The following is a 22,620-nucleotide window of genomic DNA, read 5'->3' on the forward strand; positions in this document are numbered from 1 at the left end:
CATGGCTGCAGTCACCATCTGTAGTGATTTTGGAGCCCAGAAAAATAAAGTCTGACAGTTTCCATTGTTTCCCCATCTATTTCCCATGAAGTGGTGGGACCGGATGCTATGATCTTCGTTTTCTGAATGTTGAGCTTTAAGCCAACTTTTTCACTCTGCACTTTCACTTTCATCAAGAGGCTTTTGAGTTCCTCTTCACTTTCTGCCATAAGAGTGGTGTCATCTGCATATCATGAACAATTTCACTGAAGTATTATTTGCACTAGGCAAATACATTTCACTAGCATTTTAATCACCAAAAAACATATTACTCATTTTTCCCCAAGAATGAATAACTATTTAGAGAGACTTGCCCAAGGGCCTTAGGTGGAATCTGCTTCTAAAAAATTTGGGCCTCAACACACAAAATTTCACTGTAAAATAAGTGCTGGGAACTCTCAGTTTCTCTCATTTCAGAAACAGCAAGCAAGTGAAAGTCTGCATTTTGATTTTGAACCATAAACGCTCTATGTGCACAATCTTTTTGTTAAAAATACTGACATTGTTTTCCCATCTATAAAAACTCATTGGTAACTTGCACAAATGAAAAAGAAGATGAATCCTTGAGTTGGCAGTACTGATGACCTCAGTTTCCTACAACACTTAGAGACTGAGGTTATAATCCTGATGTTCATGACTCCTACGCAAGACAGAAAAATGCTGTCCTAGAGAAAACACTTGCTTAGGCCACTCGAACAGCAATTCTTCACAGAGGGTCTTCCGTATAGTAAGTATCAAGGTAGTGCATGCTTAATTGCTTCCGTCGTGTCTGACTTTGTGCGACCCACAGACTGTAGCCCACCAGCTCCTCTGTCTATGGGATTCTCCAGGCAAGAATAGTAGAGTGGGTTCTCATGCTCTCCTCCAGGGGATCTTCCCAACCCAGGAATCAAACCCATGATTGTTAAGTCTCTTGCATTGGCAGGCCGATTCTTTACCACTACCGTCACCTGGGAAGCCCTGTGTCAAGGTAAGGCAGTTAATTTTTGCCAGCCTGCCCTAAAAGCACCAGAGCCAAATCAAGTGAAACAGAGATGCCTAAAGGAACATAGCAGTCTACTCAAACTGGGACGTGAAAGTCTCGAAAAAATTAGGTATCTTTCCTAATTCAATTCAATCACTACTACCTTCCTCCTTTTCCTGTGTGAATTTTTTTTCCAGCTTCTCAGTTACAATCAAACAGAATCTGACAATCTCTTTCATATCTAAGACTCAACTTCTCCATGTAGTTTCTCTTAAAGATTCCCCCATCCACTACAGGATTTGGGGTCCTGGAGGAGAAACCCACAGGCAGTAGGACCATAGGCAACTTCATACCTGTCAGGCTAAGTTTCTTCACTTAGTGTTTCGCAAAGTGGGATATGTGTATCTCCTTCTCTGATGGAGCAAGAGATGCATTCAAGTGGTTGGCAGATCACTATGGTTTAAATGTTCACATCCTCCCAAAATACATACTGAAATCTTAACTTCCAAAGATGATGGTACTAGGAAGTGGGGACCTTTGGGAGTTGCTCAGAAGTCATGGGATAGAGCCCGTATGAATGGGATTGTGCTTTATACAAGAGGCTCCAAAGAGCCGCCTTGATCCCTTCTGCCTTGTCAAGGCTACCAGAAGTCTGCAACCTGGCTGGAAGAGGGATCCCAGCCAACTCTGCTTGTTCCCTGATCTTAGACTTCCAGCCTCCAGAACAGAGAAAGAAATTTGCTGTTTAAAAGCCAATCAGTCTGTGGTACTTTGTTCTAGCAGCCCAAAAGGGCTAAGACACAGATAAACTAATTTTTAGTATAAAAATGTGTTAGAAAAATGAACAACTAGCTTATAAAACTCATGATTTTGTAGTAATTATTGGCAAGGATGAGGATAAATAAAATGGAGTCAGTTTAAAGTTGACTGAAGGACTTCCCTGGTGGTCCAGTGGTGGATCTTTCTTTGCCTTCCAAAGCATGGGGTGCAGGTTCAATCCTTAGTCAGGGAACTAAGATCCCACAAGCCTTGGGGTCAAGAACCCCAAATATAAAAAAGAAGCAATAATGTAGCAAATTCAATAAAGACTTTAAAAATGGTTCACATAAAAGTATTTAAAAAATAAAGTTGAAACAATGAAATTCAACATAAAGTTCAATTGATAAAGTTGATAGAAAGAAACAGTGCTTCATAGTCAAGTATCACAAAGACGCACAAAACTCGAGGCAGCTTAGAGATGCTTAGGATGCTTCTGTGATCATGAGCTTTGCTCTCCTGGGTCTAGCTCATCTCATATCCTCACTGATTCTCAAACCTTCAGCTGCTTTTTCTCAGCGAACTATTCCTATTAGCATTTAAACATACCCACAATTTTCTAATCTTTAAACAAAAGACCCTCCCTCACTTCCCTTTCAACTATAGCTTCTCTTTCAACTCATTTTACCCTCACAGCCCAATAGTTTAAACAGCTATACTAACTGGCTGCACAGTCTCATCCTCCACTTATTCCTCAACATGCTCCAAACTGGCTTCCACACCTACCCTGCAAGGACACAACTCACCTGATAATAAATACACCCGGTGAATGCATTGATCATTATCTCACTTTGTCTTGGCAGAGCAGCCAATGGGGCTGCCCTTCCTTCCACCAAATTACATGCCATTTGCCAGGCCATTAGAGGGCTTCCCTGATAGCTCAGTTGGTAAAGAATCTGCCTGCAATGCAGGAGACCCCAGTTTAATTCCTGGATCAGGAAGATCCACTGGAGAAGGGACAGGCTACCCACTCCAGTATTCTTGGGCTTCCTTTGTGGCTCAGCTGGTAAAGAATCTGCCTGCAATGTGGGAGACCTGGGTTCAATCCCTGAGTTGGGAAGATGCCCTGGAGAAGGGAAAGGCTACCCACTCCAGAATTTTGGCCTGGAGAACAGTCCATGGGGTCTCAAAGAGTTGGACACGACTGAGCAACTTTCACTTTCCTACTTTAGTACTTCTGTTGTTTTTCAAGTTTCCTCTGCTGTTTCCTTTTCCCTACACAAGATGAAGCCTGGTGTTCTTCATGGCTGAACCTCAACATTCTTCTTACTCTTCACACTGCTGGGTACTTTTCATCTACTTTTCCAGCTTCAAAAATCATCCCCATACTGATGATCCACAAACCCATGTCTCCAGTTCAAGTCTCTCCACTGAGCTCCTGACTTGGATATTCTATTGGAACCTCACTCAATTCCAACACACCCACAATGGAATCCTCAGCTTCTCCCTATGCTCGTACTATGGAAATAAGAGCATCCATCTAGTTGCCTAAGACAGGGATGATTTTCCTTGGCTCATGTCCATAAATATACCCACCCAAGTCACCTCCACGCCTACCTCCCCAATGTTGTAGGCTTGCTTCTTTGCCTTCTAGTATCATATCGGTATAGGCTCCAGTCATCTGTAACCTAAGCAACTATAAAGGCTTCATCACTGGGGCCCATTCTCACTGTCAACTTCACAGCACACGAATCTGTAGCTTCCACAGCATCCTAGGATAAGGTTCACAATTCCTTAACATGGATCCTCTGTGCTCTCTCTCCTGGACTGGGCTCTAGTCACACGAAGAACATTCTAGTTCAAATTCTACAAATAAGTCTTTGGGTCTTTGCATGTTCCTGAAACACCCTCCCCAGTCCCTGGCTCAAAGCTGCTCTTGCTCCAGGCTTCAGCTTCAACATTTCTATGTTCTTCCTCTCATGTCACTCACCATCCTTTATTGTAACTCTTATTTCATGTCTGCCTTCCCCTTTATACAGCACATTCCATGAGGGCAGTAACCACACATGTCTTACTCATCCTCACATTTTCAGGCGCTGGCATTGTCCCTGGCACTGTAGTGGATATGCAATAATATTTCTTGAATGAGAGAATGAATAAACAGCTATTCAGACACCAAAAGAAAATGAGATCTCTAAAGGTCCTTAAGACTGTCTGAAATAGTAAAAATACCAATTTCATTTGAGTGTAGAAAACATAACTTTGTTTTTCAACTACTTAATGAATGGTGCACAAATGGCTGTGAGAATCAACCAGTTTTTAGCATCAAATCCAGACAGGTTCTCTTTGGAGAGATCTGAATGTTTTACTGTCTGATAAGCTACTTAACAGTTACCTTGCTCACTTCCTTTAAGGCTCTTTTGCAGACTTCATATTTCGGAGAATCCTTAGGAGTCTTTTGACAGATAGTCTGCAATGAAATAAAAGAAAAACAAAATCAGCTGATTTATTCTTTTAAGTAAAATAAAACCAATGTCCAGCCATATACTTACTCATAGCAAACTTAACAATGCTGAACACAATACTATGGATTAATATAAAGATGACAGTAAAATAGGAAACAGTCTTTAAAAGCATAGGATCCATGTGCATCCAGAGGATGATTTAATAAGAGGACAGACTTCAGAGGTGGGTGGATCTAGTTTCAAATTCTAGATCTGCTCCTTACGAGCTTTTCGACCTTGGGCAAGTCACCTTCCCTTATAAGCTTCTATAAGCCTAAGTTTCCTCATCTGTAAAATTGGGATAAAGCCACCTATAAAGCCACAAGGCTGTTAAAAAAGTTAAATGATAATGCATGGAAAGTTCTTTATGAATAACCTGCATACAGTAGGTCTTCAATTAATGACAAAATTACTTCACTGATCCCTGTTATCATCATCATTATTAGAGGTTATTATATTTGCAGATGATATAATGTGAATAAAAAGGTCAAGAAAAAATGGCTGCTGGGTTTTTTCTTGATATGCTTATACTGCAATTTTTGTGATGGTAAAATTGAGTTCAAAAAACATCAACTGATGATATACTGAATTATATATAACTTCTGAAACTATATCTGTTCAAAGCCAACAAAACCATTTCAATTGTTAAAAATGTTAACCTCAATTAACAAGTTTAACTAAATCTCCAAATGAAGTAAAATCAAAGAGATCTTGTTTTAAGTACATTTAGATTCTTCCCAGGTGGCCAGATTCTCACACATGGACAACAGATGAGGGCAACAGGATTTAGCAGAAGCGGAAGATACCAGAAACTAGCAAATCACTGAACCTTACATGCAGAGGAACACCAAGCCAATGAATCTGAAAGTCAGGTGTCAGGAATATTATATGTGATATGTAAGAAGTACAGACTGGACTGCTGGTGGTTTTATATTAATGTACTCAAATTTTTTTCGACTATGACCCCACTGTAAGAAATACTTTTACACTGCAACTAGTACACATGCACACAAAATGAAAGTTTTTTGTGAAATAATATTTAATCACATTATGAACAATGTATATATCATATACTGTGTGTTCTACTCTATATTCATTTTCTAAAAACACTACTCATGTTCCAAAAGTCAACTTCATGACCCACTAATGAGTACAAAAGCAGTTTGAAAAATATTAGTTTTTATTTCTGGGAGCAGGCCACAGTTTCTTTTGTACACTTCAGTTTTATAAATCTTGCACACACTAGGAAGTCCTTCTTAAGAATGACTACAGCTTAATCTACAATCTCAAAAGAGTCTCTGACCCCAAAAAGTATCATTTCTTTTTAGACTCTGTGTGATAGACATGATAAATACTGATACAAAAAATCAGAGCTGGATTTGCAAAACTGCAAGTTTCCCAATATTTACAAGAAGAGAAGTCTCTAAATCACACAAGACAGACAAGGATGGGTGTAAAGGTAGCGGACTAGTAGACTGAGGTGGCCCAGGAGAGCAGAAGGTGCTGTGAATTCTGAAAAGACAGCTGAACCTCCTCAACACTGTGCGGCTGGGCCAAGAAAGTGACCATAATCCCACCTTTTTACTAGTTTCTAAATTTCAGTGCTTCTTTGAATTTATAATGGAATAGAGAAAATGGAATTTATTTTGTAATCTTAGACAATCATAATTTTTGCTATATTTTTATCCTGTATTTTGACTTATAAAAAGCAAGCACGTCAAAACTGACATTATATTATCATCCAAATTCAAAGCAGAACTGTGCCAAGATATTTTAACTTGATCAAAAAGATACTTTTTGAACTATCATATGATCCAGCAATCCCACTCCTGGGCATATACATGGAAAAAACAAAAACTATAATTCAAAAAGAGACATGCAACCTGATATTCATAGCAGCACTGTTTACAATAGCTAAGACATGGAAGCAGCCCAAATGACCATCAACAGACAACTGATTTAAGATGTGGTACGTATATGTAATGGAGTATTGGCCATAAAAAGGATGGAATAATGCCATTTGCAGCAACATGAACAGACCTAGGGATTATCATACGAAGTGAAGTCAGTCTGACAGAGAAAGATAAATACTATATGATATCACACATGTGGAATCCAAAAATCAATACAAACGGATCTAAAGATAAAAGAAAAAACTCACAGACACAGAAAACAAACTTAAAGTTACCAAAGGGGAAAGGAAAGCAGGGGAGGGATAAATTAGGAGTTTGGGATTAACAGATACAAACTACTACACATAAAATAGATAAGGAACAAGGAGTTACTGTATAACAAAGTAAATATCCTATAATAACCTATAATAAAAATAATCTGAAAAAATATATACATATAGTATGTCTGAACCACTTTGCTATACACCTGAAACTAACACAATATCATAAATCAACTATAGTTCAATTTTATTTTTTAAAAAAGGCGCTTGTTGGCACACTAGCTGGATGGGAGTCACGTCAGGGCACCCCATTCCCTTGTGGCTGCCACTGTGGTTTTAGCCCAGCCAGTGTGCGGCCATCCTGGGCCACTGCCTGGCTGTCCTCCCAGCTGTGCTTCCCACCAGTCCGTCTCTGCTCTTCCCGCAGTCACGTCCTGCACTACTCAAAAGCAAATAGCATTTCTTCATGAATGCTCCCTACAATAAGATCAGATGTCTGGATTTTCCTCACTCATTCTGAGCAATGCAAACTAGGGCAGGTTTATGCCTTGTGATGCTGAAGAGACTCCTTCCCGTGTGAAATGGGAGCACTTCAGCAGCTTGGGGCAGCCCAGGTGGCACTAGCGGTAAACAAGCTGTCTCCCAATGCAAGAAGAGATGCGGGTTCAATCCCTGGGTTGGCAAGATCCCCTGGAGGAGGGCATGGCAGCCCACTCCAGTATTCTTGCCTGGAGAATCTCATGAACAGAGGAGCCTGGTGGGCTACAGTCTGTGGCGTTGCAAAGAGTCGAACGTGACTGAAGCAACTGGGCACACACGCAGCAGCTCGGAACATGACCCAACTGAGGAAACTGAGGCCCAAAGAGATGAATGACGTGCCCAAGGTCTCGTGCCTGGTGTTTCAGACGCAAAGGAATTCAGGACTCCTGACTTCAAGAAGTCAATATTCTTCCCATTTCAAAAAATGTTAAGTGAGGGTTGTAATCTAACTTCTTTAGAGTGAACACACAAGCCTAAATTGAAGAGCTTCCCATGTGGGACTTTCTAACCAAACAGCAACTTCTCACGGAATTGGGAACTTTTATAGAAGGGATATAATTTAAGCGGAAGAAGAATAATTTTCTTAATCAGATTTGTTGCAGCAACAATTATCCACAGAGGAAAAAGATACCAGGTCACATCTTACATCCATCAGCAGGGGAAGGCGGGTCACCCTCTGCATGGGAAGAATGAGAAACGAGATCATGGGTAGGTTCCTACAGTCTTCATGGGACTCGATTCGGGACAAAACTTCCTTGAAAGATGGGTTGGTGGCTCTGAGGGGAAAAAAAGAGACAAAACTTCAAAGTATTTCCTCTTTAAGAAGCAAGTCAAAATGTATTATAAAACACTGTGGTAAACTTATAGATTATCAATGATTTTTCAATATATAAACAACATAAACACATAATTTCATAGGTGGACATGGATGGTTTGATTGCCTTTTACAGTCAAGACTGAACATAAGTTTAAGGCAGTAATAAGAATAATAAGATGAAAATATAGGTGCCAGAAATTTTTAGAAGTAGAAAGTAAACAAATGAAGAAACAGTGGTATCATAACGGTGAATATATACATTAAAAATTAGTATACATACTACATCTCATATCTGATCATCTACAAACATTCCACTAAAAAGATGACACATATGCTTTATACCACATCTCTAGCCTGAGATAATAATCCAAGAAAGAAATCTCAGGATTTACTTACTAGGAGGCTTTTGGACTTTTCCAAAGCTTCTGAGACAGAAAACCTTCTGACTATGTCAGCCAGAATATCCTTCCTCTCCCAGGGACATTAGAACAGGGACAACACTGTCACATTTCTACAGAATTTAGCAGAATACACGACATAAAGGATCTCATGTGGCACCATCCATATAACTTTGAAGGGGATTCCAGTAAGAATGTGGAGTCTCAGCAAGGTCCCCAACTTGCCAAATAAAAGACCTAGCATTCGGTGTAGACAGAAGTCCAACCAAGGTCTTCTGACTTTCAGTGGGTCCCTGACACAGCATCTCTCATTCTGTCACCTCACTTCACCCTAAGGGTAGCTCTGTGGAGTTACAGTGTGACCCGAGAAGGGGAGGTGGAGGAGGGGTTGGCCCCAGATTCTGTGATCCCCTGGAGAGGGGAGGGGGAGGCCAAGAAGCAGGGTAACGGCAATTGAAACCTTTCTTCAAAAAAATATACTTTGAAACTTAGATGATTTGGTTCAAGGCTGCTAGAGAGAAATCAGGAAATACCCAGAACAGCAAGTTAAAAGAAAGTACTCAGAAATGTTATAATTTCTTTTTCTTAAACTAAGGAGTTAAGTTTCCTGCTAACTTTGAAAAAAAAATTTTAGGAAATTAAAAAAGAATCAAATTTTAAGCCAGTTGCATATTTAAATCACTTCTGCCACCTCCAAAGATTCTGAGGAAACCACCCAGTCTAGGATGGACCCCAGGCACTGTTTGCTGGTTTTCAGATTCCAAAGTTGCAGGTAAAGCTCAAAGTCACAGCCCAAAATGTAAATTTACATTCTGAACACACAACTTCTAATTTCCATGTAAAAGATCAAATGATGATGTCATTGAGCTAATTTAAATAAAACCTTTATTTTTCAAGAGTTACATAAAGTACAACAGTACTTATTCAAGTTTTTTTGTTTTTTTGTTTTTAATCTTGCAAAACAAAACTTAATTTAGCTCTAATTCCAGGCTTCGGCTTTTACATGTGTCACTTGGATTTTCCAACCATTAAAGAGTAACGTTTACATCGCAATTCCCATGGCGGATGAGGGCATCAGGTAACCTCTGGAGACATTCCTGGTTATCAAGGCTGAGGTGAGGCTGTGCTACCAGCAGCTGGTGGACAGGAGCCTGGGGTGCTAGAATGTATAGAACAGTCTCCACAACAAAGACTAATCTAGAAAAAAATGCCCCGCAGTGCAGACAAATCCTGCTTGTGCTAATAACCTCATTTAGGGCTGGCAGCTGTGGGTTTTCCTCCCTGCCTGTACAAGATTTTAAGGAGGATGTGGAGGGGGAATGGGGCGTCATCAGGCCTTCTTGCCCACACGGGGGCTGTTTCTCTAAGTGGCCATGAGGTAATCATCAACATAGGGTCTCTCACATTGTCTAGAGACTGGCCAGCGTGCCACGCTTCGGTTGTAAACACCACAGCTCACAGAAGGATGATAACAGCCAGTCAGCCCCCAAGCTGAGTTTACAGCGATGTCCAACTGTACCGCCAGACACGGAGCTCCTTGTGATAAACAAGCCCCGGCCCCAATAAAGCAATACAGACATTGCTGAACCACTGCTGAATGCTTTTCAGACTAGAGATGGCATATTCATCACACCAAAACTCTCAGTAACCTAAATAATACAAAGGGAAAAGGTGTGTGTGGAAATTTAAGGTTTACTTTTTTTTCGTTTCACAATTAGAGCCTTTAAGAACTTAAAAAAAAAAAAAAAAAAACCTTCCTTCAGCCCATCCTTGTTCTCCTCACACCTAACCACCCAGAGGGAAAAGATGAGTTATTCCCATAAACAACTAAATACAGAGTTGTCATTCGAATGGAGGAAGATTAGAATACCAGAGGACACTTTGGCTCCTAGGCACTAGTTCAAGAACTATATCTTGGCCTCAGGCAAACTATTTAATGACCAGATAACAGCTTAGAGAACAACCTTCTCACCATTTAGAATGATGATCACCGATCATCATTACCCGCCCCCACCCCCCGACCCAAGTCTTGCAGGAATTAAAAAAAAAAGAAACAAGGAAAAAATCAACAAGCTATAATTTCAGAAGAACTTTAAAGAAAATTCTCCACAACTGGGTTTTTCTAATCTAACACCCCTGCCCAAAAGCACTTCTGTTCCCAAAAGACATTTAATTTAAGAGATCAATTAATTTCAATCAACGAGACCCAATTAAAACATGATTAGATCATTAAAGCTGCAACATTCAATACTGCTTACAACAATTTTTGCAGTGTCCGCTGTTGGTAGACTTCATTTGTGCAGTATTTCACGTATGGGTCAAATGTGGATGTTGTGTGCTTTTCCACAATGTCACTTATGTCTTCTATGAAGATATTATTCTGATGCCTTGCTTCCAACTCTGTAAAGAATCTAAAAAAAAAAAAAAGAAAAGCATTTACACTGCCTTCCATATGCTTTAATAGACAACAGATTATCCTCATGAAATGTTATTATACAGGGTTTGAAAATACCAGAAGTACACGGTACCAAAAAAATACAAGAAAAAACCATAAAACAGTCTAAATTTAATCTATCATCAGTTCAGTTCAGTTCAGTTCAGTCGCTCAGTCGTGTCCGCATGTGACCCCATGAATTGCAGCACGCCAGGCCTCCCTGTCCATCACCAACTCCCAGAGTCCACCCAAACCCATGTCCATCGAGTCCCTTCAGAATGGACTGGTTGAATCTCCTTGCAGTCCAAGGGACTCTCAAGAGTCTTCTCCAGCACCACAGTTCAAAAGCACCAGTTCTTCAGCACTCAGCTTTCTTCACAGTCCAACTTTCACATCCATACCTGACCACTGGAAAAACCATAGCCTTGACTAGATGGACCTTTGTTGGCAAAGTAATGTCTCTGCTTTTCAATATGCTATCTAGGTTGGTCATAACTTTCCTTCCAAGGAGTAAGCATCTTTTCATTTCATGGCTGCAATCACCATCTGCAGTGATTTTGGACCCCCAAAATAAAGTCTGACAATGTTTCCACTGTTTCCCCATCTATTTCCCATGAAGTGATGGGACCAGATGCCATGATCTTCATTTTCTGAATGTTGAGCTTTAAGCCAACTTTTTCACTCTCCTCTTTCACTTTCATCAAGAGGCTTTTTAGTTCCTCTTCACTTTCTGCCTTAAGGGTGGTGTCATCCGAATATCTGAGGTTATTGATATTTCTCCTGGCAATCTTGATTCCAGCCTGTGCTTCTTCTAGCCCAGCGTTTCTCATTAACATCTTATTCCTTCATATGAAAGTGAAAGTGTTAGCCACTCAGTCGTTTTGGACTCTTTGTGACCCTATGGACTGTAGTCCACCAGGCTCCTCTGTCTATGGATTTTCCAGGCAAGAACACTGGAGTGGGTTGCCATTTCCTTCACCAACCCAGGGATCTGAGCCACTGGTGAAGCCCATTACTTCATATGGTTAGCTTAAAACATTGATAGTCCAGGACATTTCTGTGCTTTCAGGTATATTTTGGAATGTACAGATTTCACTATTTTTTCAAGAATTCCCTAGATACTTGGGGACAGGGTGCAGCATTAATCCTTACATATATTATTGTATTGAAAAGCATATGAGCAAAATACCTAAATAAGTGCCTAAAAACAAGTCTGAAACAAACCTAATTCTATGGGGCCTTTCTCTCCAAATAAAAATAATCATATCATTTACATCTAATACAATACATGACATTTAAATGACTTTGTAAATGATTTAGATTGCAATTTAGAGTTGCCTTGTGTGTGTGTCTTGTGTGCACTCACACACACCTATATTGTGTCTAGCCCAGTCAAAATTAAATTTCAGATAAACAATGAATAATTTTTAATACAACTATGTGCCAAATACTGCATAGGACATCTTGGGTGTCTTGCATTTCTTCTGTCAACCTTATATTGGATCCAATTTTAACAAAGTATCAAATCAGCTATTTGAAACAGAGTGTTCTTCCTCTGGCCCCCAGACCAGCAGCATTGATACCACTTAAGAGCTTAACTAAAATGCAGAATTTCACCCCTCACCTCTCCCAGTCTGAACCTGTACTTTATCAAGACTGCCGGATAGTCTGAATCCACGCTAAAAACTGAGAACTTCCCTAGAGCACACTTACTGACCATGTTCAGAGCAGCAGGCAAATCTATCAAAAATAACTATTACCCAGAGACTAAAGGGTTTTCTTAAGAAGGTGAAATCAACAATAATGTCTGATGTTGACTCTAGAATATTAGTACAAGAGAAGGTTAGTTTTGGTATTTAGCACGTCATTGCTCCTTACCAGTTTGTTGGGTGGACTCCATAAAACAAAATTCAAGACAGCCAGTGAATGAGACAACAGAAATTTATACTAGAGTATTAATGGTAAATATGGGCTAACATTTTCTCACATTTATATCTCAGTTCTTTTCAAAGAAAATCCTGGCACTCAGAAACAAAACAATTAAGACATTAAAGATCTTATTTTTATAAGGGTTGGGAAGATCCCCTGGAAGAGGAAATGGCAACTCACACTAGTATTTCTGCCATGAACAGAAGAGCCTGGTGGGCTACAGTCCACGGGGTTGCAAAGAGTCAGACACGGCCAAGTGACTGAGCATGAACGCATATTGACACATACATTAAACTCATTTTAATACAAATTGTATTAGCTTGTCATCATTATCTATTCTATTTTTATTTATTTATTTTTTGACTGCACCACACAGCTTGTGGGATTTTAGCTTTCCAATCAGGACTATGCTGAGAAAGTGAAGGGAAACTGCCGAGTCTTACCCACTGTACCACCAAGGAATTACCTTTACTCAATTTTTAAAAGTCTCCAAAGAAGCTTACGAAACAAAGAAATATATTTTAATTTCTTAGAAGAATTAACATTTATATTCTGGGAAAGCACCTACATGTTTATTACCTTTAAAAAGGACTCAGGAAAATAGTCAATATGGCTCCTATCCACATGACCTCATCATCCAAACTCCTTGTTTAAAGAGCAAGAGGAGCAATTAAAAGCACCCTGTGCTAGACTATTCAGCCTTCCTTCCAATGGGATCAGGCTGAATACGCACAGTGTCCCTCAGGATTAGCAGGTCAGAAGAACAGATAGCCGGTCAGAAGAACACATCTATGTTTCAAAACTCAGTCAGTGACTTCATGTCACTTTGTCAAGCTGAGTTTATTCATCATTCAAATAAAACATCAAACCCTCTCTAAAAGGTTTCAGAATTTCAAAAATATCCAACTCCAAACCCTAAACAAACAAAAACCATGTTACTTCCTATTTAGACTAGTCCTTCACTTCAAGAAATCTGTGATCTATTAAGGCGGTAAGAATGATAAATATAAATGATACAGGAAAACAACATGCTTATATATAACTATATGTTGAAACATATATGCATAAGAGTGCTGGTGGCAGTATCTTTTTAAAAAATTATACAAGCTATATATCTTTTATTCTAGTAAAATATATATTACATAAATGTTGTCATTTAAACCATTTTCAATGGCTTTAATTACTGTCACAGTAATTAAACCATCAATTATCATCACTATTTCCAACCATCATCATCTATTTCCAAAATACTTTCCTTTCCCCAAACAGAAACGCTGTACCCATAAAGCAACAACTCCCCATTCCCCCCTCTCCTCAGCCCCTGATAACCTCTCATCTACTATCTATCTCTGTGACTTTGCCTATTCTAGATATTTCATTGAGTGGAATCACACAACTTCTTCTCTAGCTTATTTCACTTGGTATTGTGTCTCCTAGGTTCATTCATATTGAGGCGTATATCAGAACGTTTTCTTCTTTATGGCTGAATAATATTCCATTGTAGGTACTTATTATAATTTGTTTATAATATTAACAGGTTGTTTCTACCTTTTAGCTACTGTGAATAATGCTTCTGTCAACATACCCATCTGGGTATCTGTGTGAGTGGCGGTTTTCAGTTCTCTGGGATATATATCTACAAGTTGAATTTCAACCTTGCTGACTCTGCTACTAATAGTGTATTCCAAGAAATAATAGTATAATAACAAGAATCAATACAGAAGAAGCTGAGTTAGATGCCAAGGAGAGGTTATTTCATTAAATGAAGGTTGAGTAAGAAATAAAGGATAGAAATGGTACGGACCTAACAGAAGCAGAAGATATTAAGAAAGAAGTGGCAAGAATACACAGAAGAACTGTACAAAAAAAGATCTTAATTTCCCAGATAATCACGATGATGTGATCACTCACCTAGAGCCAGACATCCTGAAGCCAGAGGTCAAGTGGGCTTGAGGAAGCATCACTACGAACAAAGCTAGTAGAGGCGATAGAATTTCAGTTGAGCTATTTCAAGTCCTAAAAGATAATGCTGTGAAAGGGCTGCACTCAGTATGTCAGCAAATTTGGAAAACCTAGCAGTGGAACTGGACTGGAAAAGGTCAGTTTTCATTCCAATCCCAAAGAAAAGCAATGCCAAAGAATGTTCAAACTACCGTACAATCACATTTATCTCATATGCTAGCAAAGTAATGCTCAAAATTCTTCAGGCCAGGCTTCAACAGTACATGAACTGTGCACTTTCAGATGCTCAAGCTGGATTTAGAAAAGGCAGAGGAACCAGACGGAGAAGGCAACGGCACCCCACTCCAGTACTCTTCCCTGGAATATCCCATGAATGGAGGAGCCTGGTAGGCTGCAGTCCATTGGGTCGCTAAGAGTCGGACACGACTGAGCGACTTCACTTTCACTTTTCACTTTCATGCACTGGAGAAGGAAATGGCAACCCACTCCAGTGTTCTTGCCTGGAGAATCCCAGGGACGGGGGAGCCTGGTGGGATGCCGTCTATGGGGTCTCGCAGAGTAGGACACGACTGAAGTGACTTAGCAGCAGCAGCAGAGGAACCAGAGATCAAATTGCCAACATCTGTTGGATCATAGAAAAAGCAAGAGAGTTCCAGCAAAAAATCGACTTCTGCTTTACTGACTTCACCAAAGCCTTTGGTTATGTGGATCACAACAAACTAGAAAATTCTTAATGAGATGGGAATACCAGACTACCTTACCTGCCTCCTGAGAAATCTGTATGCAGGTCAAGAAGCAATAGTTAGAGCCAGACATGGAACAACGAACTGGCTGCATATTGGGAAAGAAGTATGTCAAGCCTGTATATTGTCATCCTGCTTATTTAACTTATATGCAGAGTACATCATGAGAAATGCTGGGCTGGATGAAGCACAAGCTGGAATCAAGACTGCTGGGAGAAAGATCAACAACCTCAGATATGCAGATGACATCACTATTATGGGAGAAAGTGAAGAGGAACTGAAGAGCTTCTTGATGAAAGTGAAAGAGGAGAGTGAAAAAGCTGGTTTAAAACTCAACATTCAGAAAACTAAGATCATGGCATCTGGTCCCATCACTTCATGGCAAATAGATGGGGAATCAGTAACAGACTTTATATTTTTGGGCTCCAAAATCACTGCAGATGGTGACTGCAGTCATGAAATTAAAAGACACTTGCTCCTTGTAAGAAAACCTATGACCAACTTAGACAGCATATTAAAAAGCAGAGACATTACTTTGCTGACAAAGGTCCATCTAGTCAAAGCTATGGTTTTTCCGGTATCATATATGGATGTGAGAATTGGACCATAAAGAAGGCTGAGTGCTGAAGAATTGATGCTTTTGAACTGTGGTGTTGGAGAAGACTCTTGAGAGTCCCTTGGACTGCAAGGAGATCAAATCAGTCAATCCTAAAGGAAATGAGTCCTGCATATTCATTGGAAGGACTGATGGCTGAAGCTGAAGCTCCAATACTTTGGCGACCTGATGCAAAGAACTGACTCATTGGAACTGACTCTGATGCTGGGAAAGACTGAAGGCAGGAAAAGAAGGGAATGGCAGAGGATGAGTCTTGCTCAGACTCATGTCCATCACCGACTCGATGGACGTGAGTCTGAGCAAGCTCCAGAAGTTGGTTATCGACAAGGAAGCCTGGCATGCTGCAGTCCATGGTGTGGCAAAGGGTCAGACACAACTAAGTGACTGAACTTAACTGAGTAAGAAATGGTTCTTTACCTCCTGATGCTCAGGTGAGTGGCCCATGGGAGGCAGGGAGCCAATCACTTGCAATACGAGACCTATGACAGGGTCATACAGTGACGACAGTGTAGGGCAGGGCACCTGGAGGCCCGAGGTGAGGAAAGGCGTGAGGGGCCATCAGTGATGAGGACGGTAATGCAGGAGGCCAGGGGACAGAGCAGCTGCAGCAGCACACAACGTGGGCAAAGACATGAATCTCCTTCAGAAAGACTGTGGGGTTAGCAAGGCGAGATGTCAACCACAGGAGGAGCAGGAGCAGAGAATGGGAGTGGCAAAGCAAGTGGGCCTGGGCTAGACTGCACAAGTCTGACTGTCTACTGAGGAGCTTGAACTTAATCTATGGACAAAGAGAACCTGCTGGAGTTGTTGAAGCCAATAAACCATCCCGTTGGACAGAGACAACTGACACAGAAGTGGGGAAGCCCATTTGCAGGCCAGTGAGACGCTAACCTAGGCAAGTAACAATAAAGCCTGGGAAATCAAAAGGAGAGGACACATTAGGATAACAGTTTGGAGGGAAAGTTAATACAATGGAGAAACTCATTAGATAGAAGAGTCAAGGAAGACACTGCGGTTTCTACTCAAAGTTTCCAGCTGGGCAATAAGTTGGGTCATTAAGCCACCCATGAAGACAGGAACTTAGAAGGAAGAGGGAGAGGAGAGAAAAACGCAGTTTAACTTTCCCTGAAAATATACATCTGTGAGAATTCAGAGCCACAGGAATTCTAGGTAGTATGTAACCAGGACTAGTACATTTTTAGCTGGTTTTCATATAAATGCAAACTATTTGTAATTTCTTTTAGCTCCAAGTGTCCTTTAAGAAAATGTTCAAAGAAAATTGAAAAAATAAGAAACCATTCATAAGATCATTATCATGTAAATCTAAGAAATATCTCAGAGGCAAAGCTCTCTTCCAATTTCTTGTCTTCAGCTAACTGTTAGTCGGAAAGAATGCAACTATATGACCAAAAACAACAGTAACTTGGCTTTTCCCAATGAAAAGGGAAATTCATCTATCACTCTTGAAAGTTTGCCAAAGTACAAGATTAAAAACAAAGCACTAATGAAATATCTGTTTACGCTACTTATTTTGATACAATATAAACGAAGCCGCCCATCTTTTATTTTGACATAAGCATAATTCAGACATAATTCAAAGCCTTCTATGTTCAATTCTCTATTGGTTATTTTGGGCAAATTTGCATATTTCACTAAAAGAGCTGAGCTACCAACAGGCCAAGAAAGTATTACTAAAGAATGAGGTATTATTTCAATAACCGAGAATGCTGGAGATCCAAATGAAACCTGAAGCAAAAATAAAAGCATTCTGATTCCCTGGGTGAAATCTGAATGGAGTCTGTGAAGCAATCTGGCTTACTTGAAGAACAACTTTTTAATGGAAATCTATTTCAGCCCAATGAATTTTTTTTTCCTGGCACAATACCTTCATTATTTCTTCTTTGTAGCAGTACCAAGATGATCATGTTTTACAACCGATCATGTTACACAACCTTTCATTTTTTTTTTTCCAACCAAAATTTTAATGTCATCACTAACATCTAGACTTTGAGAAACCTCTGATGGACCAGGAAAGGCCTCTTGGAAGCACTGCCTCTTAACCAGATGCCCCGGTTAACCCTGTCTGACTCTTGACTAACCATCACCAGCATCCGGTAGCTCCGAATTCTCACAGATGTGTCTTTTCAGCATCTGTTTCACCTCTCTAAAGGGAAATTAAACTGACTGCTTCTTGCTTCTTCTCCCTCTACCTAATCACATCCATACTTCACAGGAGGGCTGCAAATGATTGCAGCCCCTCCAGGAGAGCTCCTTGGCTGAGCAGAGAAAAGGTCGGGGCCACCAAGAAACACCAGGCCAGCCTCCCAGGAGGTGGGGACTTCAAGATGAGAATCACATGGTCATGTCTGAGGAACTGCTCGAGGCCTGTAGCCTCTCCTCTAATATTTCCTATAACTACAGGGACTGCATATTCTTTAGGCCTTTCATGGTTGCTTTATCAAATGATGGTTTTAATTGTAGCATGACATTTTCAGGGAAAAAGCAAAGTCCACAGGGAAGTAGCCGCTTCTGACACACTCAGTACATATACTTCTGTGAGCATCATTTTCTCCCTTCTGTACTAGGTGGAAAAGACCTACCATATGAGGATAAACGTTGCCAGACCACAACTAACAGCCTCTTCAAATTCAACTGGTAATGTCAGTGGCATGTCAGGGATGACTAATCCTGAGAGATCTTTGGAGACAGTATATCCACTCATCTACAGAGGAGAGTAAAATTTATTTAATACAGACAACAAATCTGGCTTCAACTGTCAGCCAACAAAATCTCCTCCCATGTGTTTAGCACAGGATGACATGCTTTGACGGATGTCAAGCAGCCAACAATTGATAACCATGAACACCACTCACTGTGCCAAGTCCAGCGCTTCCCACACACTGCCTCATCTAACTTAACCCTCAAGTTGACCTTATGACTGCCAATGAACCCATTTTACAGATAAGAAAACCAAGGCTAAGAGAACTTAAGTCAAAACTCTAAACACACTTCCATTTGAATGCAGAGCCTCTCTGAGTCCAGAGCCTGCTTGAACTACTTCACCTACTGCCTCTGCTCACAAGTACCCACTGCTCTGTTACTACTGGCCAGTCCTCAATCTGAATATCCAGCAAGAAGGCTTACAGCTGGATCTTAGAGAGGAAATACATTACTTTCCAAGAATGACTACCGAATTATCTCAACAAATGATTTACACACATCTACAGAGTAAAGACTTTCACAGTGGATTTATGCCATGGCAAGAGGTGCGAGAGAGCAGAGGAGCTGACCATCTCCCCAGATGCTGCCTCCAGGAGGGTGGCAGCCAGTGATGTGTTCTGGCCCTGGTCCACGGAGTGAGAGCCGATATTGGTTAGGGGTGGCTGGTGAAACCCTCTGGGAGTCATTCCTTGACACCCCTCCCCATTCCCTGTTACCTTCCCCTTTGCCCCACTCATCCTTCAAGTCTCAGATTCACTTTCACCCCCTCCAGGAAGCTTTCCCTGACCCTTCTGAGTTGGGTTAGGTCCCCTTATTTTATGTCTTAATAAACCTCTATGCTTTTCTTTTGGTGTGTCTACTATGACTGTAATTAATTATATAATGATTTTGTTTACCTTTGTCTCTCTTAGCAAGGGGGCTAGAGGACAGAAGTCAAGTCTGTTTTGTTCAACACTCTATGCTTGGGGCCTGGCCATAGGACTTGAAGTATAAAAGACAATTAAATAACTGATGGATGAATAAATCTAATTTGTGTTTTAAACAGTAAATATGAAGATGGAATCCATTCAAGGAATTTTGTTCTAATGCTATTTATACGACACCTACAAAGAAGTCAGTCTCTACCTTGATCTGTGCTGTGTTGTGCTTAGTTGCTCAGTTGTGTCCGACTCTTTGTGACCTCGTGCACTGTAGCCCACCAGGCTCCTCTGTCCATTGGGATTCTCCAGGCAAGAACACAGGAATGGGCTGCCATGCCCTCTTCCAGAGGATCCTCCCAACCCAGGGATCAAACCCAGGTCTGCCACATTGCAGGCAGATTCTTTACCCTCTGAGCCACCAGGGAAGTCCCTACCTTGCTTTATTCACTCGTAAATATATATTAATATTTACTGACCACAAACTGAGTTCCTAGAGTTATTCCAGGCACAGTGAAGGTTTCAATGAAGACGCAAACTCCCAGCACAAACTTTTACAATCCTGTCAAGTATGGTCAGCGCTTCCTAGGTGGCTCAGTGGTAAGGAACTCACCTGCCAATACAGGAGACGAGGGTTTGCTCCCCAGGTCAGGAAGATACCCTGGAGAAGGAAAAGGCAACCTACTCTAGTACTCTTGCCTGGGAAATTCCATGGACAGAGGAGCCTGGTGGGCTAGAGTCTGTAGCTCACCAGGCTCCTCTGTCCATGGGGTTCTCCAGGAAACCCATGAAGTGGGTTGCCATGCCCTCCTCCAGGGGATATTCCTGACCTAGGAACTGAACCTGCGTCTCTTAGGCTACAGTCCATGGGGCTGCAAGAAAGACAGGATTTAGAGACTAAACAAGTATGATCACTAAGATGAGACGCAGTTTAGCCCAAGTTTCTTCAGTGCCAGCTGCCCTTACTGAAAACCTTGCCAGACTGGCTCCAGCTTCACCAATTTAGGGAGGATTCCAGGTGACTAAGAAGCTCAGCAGTGAGTGCTTGGGCTGAGGAAGCAGAGAGCAGGGCTCTGGTTACGATCAGATCAGCGCAGCTTTGTGCCTTTCTGAGAATGGCATCCTTTCAAGGTACTTTCCCTTCATTAATATGCATGTGCCTAGCAAACTCAAATCATTCCTGGATACCTTCCTCCCTTGGATGAGCTGACAATCTAAGTGGCTATTGTATAGCACTGGAGAGGATGTTACGCCAGAGGCATGTAACATACCAGGAAGGTTTCACATGTCTAAATTGCTATTATATAATAAAAAATATCCTCACTAAACAAAGAAATATTCCAGATAAGTAGCAGCAAACTATGTGCTCCTGGAAATACTTTCCTAACAGATCAACAAGAGAACATTCTGTACTCCACCAAAATGAATTTCTACTCTGCTGAGGATAAGTGAAATTTGAGGCTTATTTGTTTGCATCTTTTGGGGGTTTTGGGGTCTTTTATTTTTTCAGTTTTTTGGTGGTGGTCACGTTGACATTAAAGCAATTTCTTTTAATACAATAGACTGTGGAGAGCAAACTCATGGCAAGAATACCACCACTAACCCACAGCAGGCATCATTAACAGATTATGGTGCTCTGCCCATATGCAGAAGCTGTACTCAAGGGAGCCATTATCAGTCAATTAAAATCAATGATGAACATGATGAAGCTCACCTATGAATCCTTCACTGGACTCACTGATGAGAAATCTGTTAATTTAACAGAAATAGAGGGCTGTTGCTGCTCAGTAAGAATACCCTACATCCTGATCTGGTAATGGTCTCACAGGGTTTCCTCCCCAGCAGACTATACATCTTTTCCCATTCCATTTTAGTGTTTTGTGAAACTTTCTCTCTGGATTGATAATAAAGGGACAAGGGCTGAATCAGAAGTGTTTTGGGAATGTGAGAGAAAAAAAAAAATTCTCAACAAAGATGTCCATAACTTCCATCCTGAGAGCGACTGTTTAATCCTGAAAATCTCTAGGATGGATTTTGTTAAAAGATTCTTAACATCTTATCAAAACCTTTTAAATCAACCTGGACCTAGGACAGAGGTGACGGAGGTGAAAGAGATAAACAAAGGGTTTTTTTCTTATCCTTAATACCACACAACACAGAGCCTGCTAGGTTTAAATCCAGCTCCCCGCAGATGCCTTCAGTCCAGGGCATCCAGCAAATCTCAAAGATGAAAGGCGGAGCTGGGGGCTGGGGGAGGGACGGTAGGGAGCGAACACAGAACCAAGTGCTCCCGACACTTCCCTGCATCACTTAAGGTTCCTGCTTGCTTAGTTCTTTCTCTCACTGATCACAGACAAGCTAGAGGGAGAAGAAACAGGACCAAAAAATTGTAAAAAGTACTATTTTTAAATTTCTTGAAATTTTAATACCATTAGAACAAGTTTTTACTTAAAAATGAGAATTTAAAGTATTTCTCATATGAATCTGCTTCACAGAAGCTGGAGGAAAGAGGTCTCGTTCCCATGGTAACCTTCTGCATACTCGATTCTTTTCTTTCAGCACTACTCATGAATTCACTCACATTTTAACTTCACTCAGAATGAAGATAACGCTCTAATGAATGACAGGAAGCATCTGCCAGAACTCTTCTCAAAACACCCTGAGAAGAAGCTTTGTGTAGGCATAGGCCTGGGATGCTTGGGCTATGATGGACAGTTTTGCAGTTTTTAATTATGGTTTTTAAAAATCTGAACATAACTGTACATTTCTATCTGAAAGAAAAATCATACCCCCTCCCTACAATTTTATATATAACTGTGAAGACCGAATATGCCTGGCTCATCACTGGATTTCCAGGACCTAACAAAGAATGAGGACTCCATCGCTCTGCTGTGCCCCTGAAACTGTCACAACACTGTTAATCAACTATACTTCAATATATAATAAAAAGTTTTTAAGAAAAAGAAACCTTTAATTTATTATACAATTAGTTCAGATGTGGAGGTGAGAATGTGGAGGTGAAATTCGCCTACTGTTTTCAATCTGCTGACCTAACCAGAAACACTGTTAGCTTATCTTGAAATTTATTTTGATTACAAAATTGAAGG

General features: G+C 40.7%; 1 protein-coding gene across 1 annotated transcript in view; it reads right to left on the bottom strand.

Moving 5' to 3' along the window:
- ARHGEF26 (Rho guanine nucleotide exchange factor (GEF) 26) overlaps positions 1–22,620 on the bottom strand; it is a 139,072-nt gene that overhangs the window by 54,611 nt on the left and 61,841 nt on the right. Inside the window, exons 6-8 of the mRNA XM_010844750.1 lie at positions 10,450–10,602; positions 7,623–7,752; positions 4,155–4,229 (exon numbers count right to left, since the gene is read on the bottom strand). Of these exons, the coding sequence (XP_010843052.1) occupies positions 4,155–4,229; positions 7,623–7,752; positions 10,450–10,602 (358 nt within the window). The remainder of the gene's footprint in view (positions 1–4,154; positions 4,230–7,622; positions 7,753–10,449; positions 10,603–22,620) is intronic.

This window comes from Bison bison, unplaced genomic scaffold, assembly GCF_000754665.1.
Source record: "Bison bison bison isolate TAMUID 2011002044 unplaced genomic scaffold, Bison_UMD1.0 scf7180017864207, whole genome shotgun sequence".
NCBI classification, from domain to species: Eukaryota; Metazoa; Chordata; class Mammalia; order Artiodactyla; family Bovidae; genus Bison; species Bison bison.